The following is an 11,380-nucleotide window of genomic DNA, read 5'->3' on the forward strand; positions in this document are numbered from 1 at the left end:
GTTTTCGTCACCGGTTCTAGGTTGTTTGCTTAAAAAAATAGCTCACAAAGGGGGGGGGGGTTCATGGGCACCCCAGGACTCCCCTATCTACGCCCCTGAAAACCACGGGTCTCGCAAAATTTTCGGGTTTCGCAGTCTCGTTGTTTAAGCGGTGATGTACGTCTCGCAGTCTCAATTTTTTGCAAGGCTAAGAAAGTCTCGGCGTACCGATTTGTTTGTTTGATTTATAAATTATGCCTGAACGTCTTAGAATCTGAACGTGTCGAGCTGGCATTAAAAACACTTTGAAGTGTCAAGCTTGCAATTGAAGAAGGAACATGTCTGGGCCCGCAGAGAAAAACTCTAGTCTCGCCTTCTCGCAAAGTCTCACATTTACCCTTCACCACAAGGGTGGAAAAGCGTTAAAAAGAATTAAAGCCGATCACTGATTCGAGCCATTTTCAATTCACTTCCCATAACAGCCATTTTGTAAATGAATAAATGTAGTTGTTGTAAGCTACTTACAAGCCAAAATAAGCACTATAGCCCATAAATACAAATTGTTGTAAGCATTCATTACAAGCCAAAATGACACACAGTTAAATTAAATAGGAATACATAATATTATAATAGTGATCGCAAGATGCGAAAAACCGGAAAAGCTACTTATACTGACTGAGGAAAAGCTCCTCAAACCAAAACTAATTCCAAATTACCTAGGCCTCTGCAGTTTTCAGGCAAATTGAACTCTTATCTAATGTTAAGTTTCAATAATATTAATTATTACTCAAAACTGGGTCATTGGACCATGCAATTCAAGAGTTTTCATTGGCTTAGCCGTCGTGATACAAATATGGAAAGCGTAAGCGTATATTTTGGGGTGTTTTAAGTTTTTATTTTATTTTAGTTTTCTACATTTTGGCGGCGTTTTCAATAAAACAATTATTCTACTCGCGCTTGTTGGGTATGAGATAATTATAGTCAACTCATATCCAACGCGCGCTCGTGGAATAATTGTTAATTATTATATGGCTCTGTCTCATGAGGACTGGGAACTATCAAATTCACGAATTTGATTGGCTGAAATCGATATTGAAAGCGGTCTAGATTTTCCCATCTAGACCGGCATCTAGACCGGTAATTTTTTGTAGTGAAAAAGTTACAAACTAAAATGCAAAATCATTGACTATTTTCATCTAACAATATTTATTTATGGAAGTGCCAAAAAGCCTGATGAGAAAAAAAAGTGAAGAGGACGAGCAAACTTTGGCAGAATTAAATTCAGCTAATCGCCGTTCGCAAGCAAAATGTCAGCTAGTATAAACCAGTTACATTAAACGAATTAAATTGCTCTTGTTTGCGCCATATAATAAACATCTTATTAACCGAGCTTAGTCGGTCTGTATGGGAGAATCTTGACCTCGGGTGTGATTCGGTCAAGATTCTCCCATACAGACCTCCAGCTCGGTTAATAAGAGCTAAATATGAAAATATAGCTTTTTAATCCACCGAAAAAGAGAGCCCCTTAATTGTTTGTGTTGTTAATTATTGAATAGTTCCCGTCTGTAGAATGTTCTGAGTTCTTCGAAAAACAACTGAAATTGATTGAAATCTTCTGAAATTCCTTGTAAAATGTCACCGAAAATAGAGCGAACAGGAAAAATGTTAGCCACTCTCCTAAGTTGCTGGTGACATGTTGTGGGTAGAATTCATTTGTAGCGTTGAACTGCAACCAAGGAGCCTTGTAAAGAGGGTTTCCATGTAGTGAAAGGTGATTGGTTGTCCAAATTTTCAAGATCACGTGAATGATACCGGTGACGGTCAAGACACAAGTTATCAGGAGTCGAGTGACAAACATTCCCCATGAGTTTATTGAGAGTTTGGCGAGTTGAAATGTGACCGCGGATTCCAGAAAACAGTATGCAATTCCACAAAGGCCAATTATCAAACTTCCAGTGAAATGAACGATTCCCAGCTGCCCATACTCCTAACAGAGGGAGAAAATGAAATCAAAGCGGTTTTTTGATGATTTTTGATTGTATGTTCGGCCTAACCGCGAAGCACAACCTAAAGGAGATAACGATTAAAAAAATACAATTTATGTTCATACAGCGTTTTGTGTCGTCAAAAATGACACTTCTCTTTCGTCTTAGCGTAATTATTAATGTTTGTAAATGAAGAAAGGCAAAACACGCTGAATGACTGACCACAATCTAACGGAATCTGTAGATTTCTTCTATTTGTCTATACGTGTCAGGACTTCACTCAGTCATCATTCAGTGGTTTATTTCCATTCCAAGAATGTACTTTGCGACGAGTTATTGTATTTCTGGCGTGCTGACTCACAAACCCCAGTTAACACTGAGCGGATAACCAAGCTTGGCCTTTAAATGGAATAAACGGGCTACATGTCCCGGCGACGGACATGGTATTTTTTTTCTTCCAAAGAGTGCTTTAAAATCGTTAAGTATTTAGGGCATTTTCCTGTTAAAATCAAGGCCAAGCAGCATTTCAATTACAAAAGGAGAGCAGATTCTGGACTCGCTGTACCGATACTAAGCAAGTAAGCAGCTTTGCACAAAATGAAATCGACTTCTTCAAGGTTTCTGATGCCATCTTGCCTGGGGGGAGGGGGGGGTGCTGCAAGGGAAAAATTACAGTAAATGTATGGAAAAAGTGGAGAATCTAATGTTTAACAAATCACGGAAAATTCGAGTTTTGAAGTATTAATGAATTAAATACTAAAATTACTAGGTAAAAGAATTCACAGATCACATTTGAGGGAAATAGTCTCGCTAGAAAAGCAAGTCGAAAAGCAAGTCGAAATTGGCGGGAAATTTTACAGACATCTGTATGAAAAATTGAAAGTGCAATTCTTCGCCTGGCAGCAAATCTTTGTTCTTCAAATTTGCTCAAAAAATACCTTCTGCTGGGTATCTTTTCCTTGTAACTCATTAAACACTCAGAACGTCAATCACTCTATTTCTTTTCTTACTTCCATGCTGTTCTGGTATCATTGTTTTTTCCTTGTGGCTCGTCAATGGGGGGAATGCTTCGCATTCTGTGGGGATGAAGTGCTCCTCTCGTCACACTTTTGCCCCCATAGACTCGATTTCCGGAGGCTCAACTCTCTCCGTCTCTACCCTATGGAGCTAGGTTATTGGAGGCCCACTCCCTCCTCTCTACCCAGGAATGCTCACAGTGGCACTGAGAGAACGCCCACTCCGTCCTCTTTCCACTGTGTGCATCCCCTTGGGCTGTAGGTTTTTTGTTTCTTCACACTCCAGGAAACAAGGGGAAGTTGATTAATCGATATACGTAGCTACCAATCAGATGTGAAGCAAATACGCAAAACAAAAAACCAAACAAAATTAACGGTCTCACTCGATCAGTCACGAAACTACCCTTCGATCGCTTCGCCTTTCTAAAACCGTCGTTACCCTGTAGTTTTCATATTACCAAATCTTGTAACCACTTAATAACACCTCAGACATTATTTTTTCTCCACTGGAACTCTTCGTAAATATAACGGAAACCGCCACATCAAAATGGCGTGAAAAATCGAGAGCCAGAAATTAGCATAAGAAAAACATTTATCGATCAGTATTTTGCCTTCGAATCTCGTTACTACCTAAATCTGTTCAGTACGCAAGTCGGTCTAATATCCTGCTCAGACTAAATATGTAATTTCAGCGATCAGTCGAAAAAAAGACATACGAAAAATCTGCCGTCGTTGCCTGTGTTCTGCAACATATGCAGAACTTAGCTTGGTCAGTCTCTATTTTCAAATTGCCATTAATTTACTCTGTTTGCCCCCCAAATTTTGCATAAACTATTGTTGTGAAATGCTCTTGGAAGGTCTGCATATTCCCAAAAGCATTTCACAACAATAGTTACGCAAAATTCGGTGGGCAAACAGAGTAAATTATGGGCAATTGGAAAATAGAGAATTTCGTGTTTTTTCTTTGCAGAAGACGGCTCTGACTCTCAGTTACCCTCTTCCTCATGTAGACCGGCCTTATTAAATGCTCTCAGAAATGGTGTGGCACACAATATCTAAAGGAATCTGAGTGACGACAAGGGGCAAGGAAAAAAAAAAGAAAAATAGATAGTTATCATCACAGCTTGAGGTTGTACTATAGAAACAAAAAACAGACCAAAGGCATGTGGTACATTACAGGTAAAATGAGTTATGCATCTGACAGGAGATTAGAAATAGACTAATGGGTAGGAGATAGATACCGATAGGTATAGAAAATATAATCTAAAATAATAATTAAATCCTCAAATATCCTGTAAGAGGTTTCCATTTCTTTATATCTCCACTTTTTGTTTGTATTTCATATTGTGATTTTAGTGTGCATATGAAATGCGTAAGATTTGGATGATCATCTTTTGTTTTAGCGAGCCATACGTGATATCGTGCTAAGAGAAAGCAGTAATTGATAAGAAGCGCAAATTGAGAGATATCTGGCCTCAGACCCAAAGCAGTAATATTTGTCAAAGCATAATCTCTAGGAAGTAAATTTAAGTTTTTCAGCCATTCAGTAAGTTTATTCCAAAAGTGAGATGTTTGACAGCATGACCAAAAAAGATGAATTATTGACTCAGAGGAGGTATGACAAAAACTGCACTTTCCATCGCCCTGTAGACCTATTGTAAATAAAACGTTATTGGTTGGTACACGTCTATGTAAGAATTTAAACGGAAACTCTATCAGCTTAGTGCTCTTTGTGCATTTTTTAGCTAAAAGATAGGCAGCAGTCCAATTTATGTTGCCATTTATTGGTAAGCCACAATCCTCTAGCCACTTCTTTTGACTTGACTTTGCCATTCTTAACTTACCTCTCCCCTCGGAAAGCGGAAATTCCCAGCGATAGACACGCCTATCATAGATCCGATTCCAAAAGTGAGAGACGCCACTCTTAAACGATAGATTAATCCCGTGTTACTTTCCTTGACACTTTTGGAGGCCATTTCAACTTGCAGAAAGCGCACAAACACTGCCATGAGTCCAACAAGTGCTACTGTATCAAGAAACTGGTTGAAGATGGAACCTTGTGGCTCAAAAGCGGCTGTTTTGCTAACACTTGGGAGAACTGGCTCAACATCTTGTTGACATATCGCGATTATGTAGGAAGATATCGTGCCTAAAACCAGGAGAATTGACCAAGAAAGGGGAAGAAATCCGAGGCCTCGTGAAATAGTTACCATTTACACGCTGTAGACGCACTAAGATTTGCAAGTTACTGGTTGTCTATATCACTGCACATAGTCAAACATTAGAACCCCCGGAGACAGCACAACACGCTGTATCGTTTAAAAATCAAGTGCCATGGCAACTTTATCGTTATACCATCTGGCCAGTTCAAAATGCGTGAAAATTACGGTCGAATCACGTCACTTGAAACAAGATGTAAAACAATAAAAATGCAAGCAAGATATAAATTCCCAACCATATTTATTCGTTGTAATAATGGGTAAAAAGTTAATGGCAATGTTTTAAGAAATAGGTGTTGGGTAATTAGAAATATAATATTGGAATATTTTAGGTGTTTAAAACATGTTGCCTTTCTTATCGTTGTTGACGTGTACGCAGGTGCTGCGTTTCCTAGGAACTAGTCCTTCAGCGAAATATGTGTAAATTTCTTGACTGTTGTTACACTGGAAATAGTACCGTGTAATCTCACTATTTTGAATGTAGTATCTACTTGAATAATTTGTTAGCCGATTCTTTGTAGGATGCCTTGGTACATTCATGTTCTGCGAGCACCGTTGCTGCACTACATGTTTTCGGTTCAGCTGCGTTGTCCAGCAACTCGTTTGTTTACTCACGGGTGTCGATCGAGAAAAAGAAATAAAAATTGAAATCTAGATTTTGGAAGCGCTCTTTTTGGAATTAGTCGCGTTAGACTCCTTAACTTATTTTTAGTCTCCTGTCCAATTTTTCAGTCAAACCTTGGCCTTTTTACTGACCTTTTCAAGGAGTTTGATAGCGATGTTTAAGTAATTTATTCCTAGTTCGCACTTCGACCCAAATAAAGAAAAGATTCCTTACAATAGCAGCGGCACCTCGTTAGATGATGTTTGTACCAAGAGCACGTCCAGTTAACGAGATGGATAGTTTTAACTGGAAATCCCGCCCACGAAGCTGGGAGTTTGGAAACCCATTCCTTGTAACACTTATGTTGTATGAAATATTTAACAACAACTTTTATCCAAGGTTTCGCGAAGAGCTACCATTTACACGCTGTAGACACACTAAGATTTGCAAGTTACTGGTTGTCTATATCACTGCACATAGTCAAACATTCAGAACTCCCTGAAACAGCTGAACACGCTGTATCGTTTAAAATCAAGTGCCACGGCAACTTTATCGTTATATTATCTGGGCAGTTCAAAATGCGTGAAAGTTACAGTCGAATCACGTCACTTGAAACAAGATGTAAAACAATAAAAATGCGAGCAAGATATAAATTCACAACCATAGTTTTTCGTTTTAATAATGGGTAAAAAGTTAATGATAATGTTTTAAGAAATAGGTGTTGGGTAATTTGAAATATAATATTGGAATATTTTAGGTGTTTAAAAAATCTTGCCTTTCTTATCGTTGTTGACGTGTACGCAGGTGCTGCGTTTCCTAGGAACTAGTTCTTCAGCGAAATATGTGTAAATTACTTGACTGTTGTTACACTGGAAATAGTACCGTGTAATCTCACTATTTTGAATGTAGTATCTACTTGAATAATTTGTTAGCCGATTCTTTGTAGGACGCCTTGGTATATTCATGTTCTGCGAGCACCGTTGCTGCACTACATGTTTTCGGTTCAGCTGCGTTGTCCAGCAATTCGTTTGTTTACTCACGGGTATCGATCGAGAAAATGAAATAAAAATTGAAATCTAGATTTTGGAAGCGCTCTTTTTGGAATTAGTCGCGTTAGACTCCTTAACTTATTTCTAGTCTCCTGTCCACTTTTTCAGTCAAACCTCGCCCTTTTTACTGACCTTTTCAAGGAGTTTGATAACGATGTTTAATTAATTTATTCCTAGTTCGCACTTCGACCCAAATAAAGAAAAGATTCCTTACAATAGCAGCGGCACCTCGTTAGAGGATGTTTGTACCAAGAGCACGTCCAGTTAACGAGATGGATAGTTTTAACTGGAAATCCCGCCCACGAAGCTGGGAGTTTGGAAACCCATTCCTTGTAATACTTATGTTGTATGAAAAATTTAACAACAACTTTTATCTTTTAACTTAGTGTTATCCTAAACTTTTAATCGGTAAGAACGAAGATTGTAACTTTTATATTGCTCACGTTACCTTATTTAGGTCAACCACTTAACCCTTAGAATACCAAACTTTCGCCAAAAAATACCGTTTTTAAGCGTTTAGTCAGGTTTTTTAGCTGCCATGACGCTAAATAAGCCTAAGTTTTGCTAAAAAAGAAAGCTTTTTTTTTTACTAAAAGGAGAGATTTTTCGAAGATTTAGGTACAAAATTGAGCAAAACTTCAAGTCCGGGCATGCGCATAAGCCAATTTTTTTTTTTTGTTTTTTTTGTGTTTTTTTTTTGTCATTAACCGTTCTCAATTTCGTTTGTTGGCTCTTTCCTTTCTGTTTTTCTCGGCCCTTTTACACTGGCTACCTTTTGCATTGTATGTTCTTTCTGGCTGCAGTGAAAAGTTGGATGTTAATTACGGGCGAAGCCTAGAAATGGACCTTGATCAATCATAGGCGTTGTGGACCATTTTACCACCGTTTTTGCACCAAAATTGATAACGTTGTTTTTTGATTTGCGACGTCGGAATGTCGTCGATATCTAAACCTGACCATTGTGCGGAAAGGGCTAGCCTAGCACTACTATCTGCTTATCAAGAATATCTGATGACATTTAAATTGATGACGTCACAAGTGGTACAAAGAGCACGACCATAAATTACGCATATATGCGTAGTTGGTATTCAAAGGGTTAAGAATAGTCGGTTAAAATCAAGGCCTAAAAAATGTTTTAGTCAGCCTCGATAACCTCGAAGGAAAATATGCTAAGTAGCTTGGTGCGCAGTCGCAATAGAACCTTATTCGAACTGCGCATGACATTACGTTAGCCTAATTGACAGTTTGACATTGATTTGATGGATGACGTGGTTGTCCCTTTAAAAGGAACGTGACAAGTTTGCTCCTCGTAGTTTTAGTAATTACTGTAACCAGTCAAGAGTAGCAGTAAGAGAACGTTGTGAGTATTGTACCGAAGTCATCAATGGTGGAACTAAAAAGAGAAGCAACCAAACAAAGAGTGTTGAAGTGATCGGCTAATTTCCCCAAACGTCGCTTCAACAAAGAACAATAACGATATGCTGTCCGGGCCATTACCAGAAATGGATATATGATTTCCTGTACTCTGATTGGCTCAGGCAAAACCAAAACATTGTCTGGACCGCGAAAGGGACTAAGACCGAGAGGAATGGCGAGCGAAAAGAAATCTATGTCGGCGGGGACGTCGCATAACAAACTACAACAATAATACGGTGGAATCCTCCCCATCTATTAATCTCGCGACCTCTGGAACCTGCGAATAATTCGAACTAGTAGGCGTTTTACTTGGATTCGCTTTATTCGTGTAATTAATTTTACTCCCGATTCGAACCAATTTTCTCCTATCGTATAAAAGCTTAGTTTCGATAAAATTAAGATAAACTGTACTAATGCGACTTACTTTGAACGAGGTATCGTTCCACAACCCAGGACTGCCGAAGATCAACAAAGGCTGATTTTGGCCTCGATAGCGCTGATCACCACTTTTAATTTAAGCTAAACTGTTTGCTGTTGCAATATGAAAGGTAATCCAGCTGAAATATTGATTTTATATCATCTCTATCAGGTAATGAAGACAGTTGCAGTAATGTGGATTTTTGTGAATTTTCTATTCATTTCTTTTCTTAAATCTTGACCCTTTTGCAACATGTGCTCTGGGGCAGTGAATCTCAACAATTTCAACTTTTTGTGATTCAATGTAGAACAGGTTAGAATTGTTTTAAAACGGGAAGTTTCTTTCATCCTTTCCATGTGTCATATCATATATGGAAGTTTTTCAGTGAGTTTTAGAAGAAGATGCTACCAGTGTCCTTAAGCAAAAGTTCCAATATTTTATTCAGATTGTATGAATTCCTTGTGCATTGGAAAAATAGGTAATAAAAGTGAATGTTTACTTTTATCCAGGTTTAAAAATATTGTATGCCACTACACTATTATAATTTAACTACCCCATTTTAGATATCTCTCTTTGCTGCTGCCTCAGACACTTCCCTCTTCTGCACACCAAAATTGTCACAGGATCTTTGTTCTGTGTACAAGCAAGGTTATTAAACAGCTACTAATTCACTAAAAGCATTTTCATTTTTTTTTTATTCAAAAGCTACTTCACTATAAGCATTTATTAGTCATTTGATTATGTCATTTTCACCATATTAAAACTTCATTTTCCTCTTTTATTGCTTTCTTGTCATAACCTGCAAGACATAAATGATTGTGAAGTTAGTGACCAATATAGTTAATCCACACTTATAGCCATCAAAAGTGAAATTCAGTCAGTATTATTTTACATGATGTCATCATACTATACTGAATTTTTGGAATATCATAGGGGAAGATACCATAATTTTCTCAAAGCAGGTACTAGGCCAGTACATGCCAGATCCTTCACATGACCCCCAACCATATCAAACTTTCTGGGAGTAAATTTTAACAAAGAGCCCTTTATTAACAAGAAGCAAGGTTCACTTTCTTATCTTTTATTTTTATCCATAATGATAAATCTAGAATTGATAGATCTGTATTTAAAGGGGACTTTTTGTGGCTGTGCTTTTGTTCAAAATAAGGAAGTATCAAATTATATTCAAATTTTCAGCCAAGTTTTGTTGTACCTTACCACAGCTACATGTATCAAAAGTGAATTTTATTCGTACTCTTATTTCCATGTCTTGAAAACAATCAGTGGAAGATCCTATTGACCTAATAGCATTTCTTATTTTGGTCACTTTTTTGAAGCTCTCCTCCTTTCGTAACATGCAATAGCCAGTTGCAAGGAATGACTGCACCACCTCCTGCTCTTTTATTTTTCACCCATTTCTGTGTAGCAGTGGGTTTCATTGACACCCTTGGCTCTCCGGTTATTATTCTTAAAAGAAAATGTAACAATTAATATTGATATACCTGAATTCCTCCTGTGCATGACTTAAAAAAATAGACATGAAAAAATTATACACAATATAAATAATACCCCTATTTTTCCTTTATCCATGCATCACAACTCATTACTTGTTTTTCAGCATGCAGACTGAATTACCTTCAAGCAAACTTGTGGATTATTTTTAGGGGTGGAGGATATTTTTTTTGTATTCGTTTTGGCTTTATGGAGGGAGGAGGATAGCATTGGGTATTGGTTTTCTTTTAAGTTTGTGGAATTGCATTTGTTACTTAGGTTGATAGGCAAGGTAAGGGTAGGAGAAGGCTGCTGATCTCTAGTTGAATCTGCAGTTTGCATCAATCAAAGGAATAGTTCATTTCTTAGCCAAGGCTAATACAGGTTTTTTTCTTTTCAAAAAAAAAAAGATGTCAATCAAACCCCAATTACAAATCACGACCACAGTGTCTGTGCCCACAAAAGCACCAGGCAAGTTTTTCACATCTCTGTAGGCGAAACCTTACGTCAGCTGTGCAGCGCGAGTTTGGAAACCCACGTGAAACAGAGCTTAAGCAATTTACAGACTCTTTCTGCCTGTTATTGTTTATAAGCTTATGTACAATGTAACAGTGAAATACACTTACCCTTCAATCTTCTCAACAGTCCCGCTTTCAATTTCCTCCACAAATGTCTTGTTCAAGAAATATTGAACTCTTCCGACGGTTTTGCCGACAACTTCGCGGATTTGGTAGAAAAGCCTCTTTCTGAAGAGGCCTTATATCTTATCTACAGTGTTTCTTGAGGAAATCGTGGTGCTTTTCCATTGCCTGTCGGGGAATAAAGTAAACACAGCTTGAAATCGGGTCCACTGCATGGTCAGCGCGATCGATTAATAACAGACGCATGTGGCGAAACTACAATATTTCATCTTTAAAAACCTTGGACCAAGCGACGCAGTCGTGGACCAATACAAAAATACCACCAAATGAAAGCAAATTTTATAGACATTAACGACATATTTTTTTCAAAGAGGAAAAAAATTGCAACGTACCTGATTTTTCCATCTATTTGGAGTCTTGTCGTGTAAAAACCAGAGAAAAAATAGCACAAAACAGTGAGGTTTTTTCCTCGAAACTCGAAGACGCTTCGCTAGCCGCCATTTTTTCCACACTCAACTAAAACTTCATTGTTATATTGTACTGTGTGCAAAGCCTTGTGGGA

At 37.9% G+C, this 11,380-nt stretch overlaps 1 protein-coding gene and 1 long non-coding RNA gene across 2 annotated transcripts; both read right to left on the bottom strand.

Annotated features, from left to right (window-relative positions):
* Window positions 1–424: 424 nt before the first annotated feature.
* On the bottom strand, window positions 425–8,289 carry LOC149103481 (DNA damage-regulated autophagy modulator protein 1-like). The gene is made up of 2 exons (XM_089272845.1): window positions 4,825–8,289; window positions 425–1,966 (listed from the first exon to the last, which is right to left on the bottom strand). The coding sequence occupies exons 1-2, from the start codon at window positions 5,191–5,193 to the stop codon at window positions 1,505–1,507; spliced, it is 831 nt and encodes a 276-aa protein (XP_089128971.1). The 5' UTR covers window positions 5,194–8,289; the 3' UTR covers window positions 425–1,504.
* An 808-nt stretch (window positions 8,290–9,097) lies between these two features.
* LOC149103482 (uncharacterized) lies at window positions 9,098–11,380 on the bottom strand. The gene is made up of 4 exons (XR_016201834.1): window positions 11,211–11,380; window positions 10,804–10,986; window positions 9,942–10,153; window positions 9,098–9,485 (listed from the first exon to the last, which is right to left on the bottom strand). It is a non-coding gene; the product is annotated as an uncharacterized LOC149103482 (long non-coding RNA).

Source organism: Orbicella faveolata, unplaced genomic scaffold (genome assembly GCF_042242905.1).
Source record: "Orbicella faveolata isolate gen_17 unplaced genomic scaffold, um_ofav_v1 contig_35, whole genome shotgun sequence".
Taxonomy (NCBI): Eukaryota; Metazoa; Cnidaria; class Anthozoa; order Scleractinia; family Merulinidae; genus Orbicella; species Orbicella faveolata.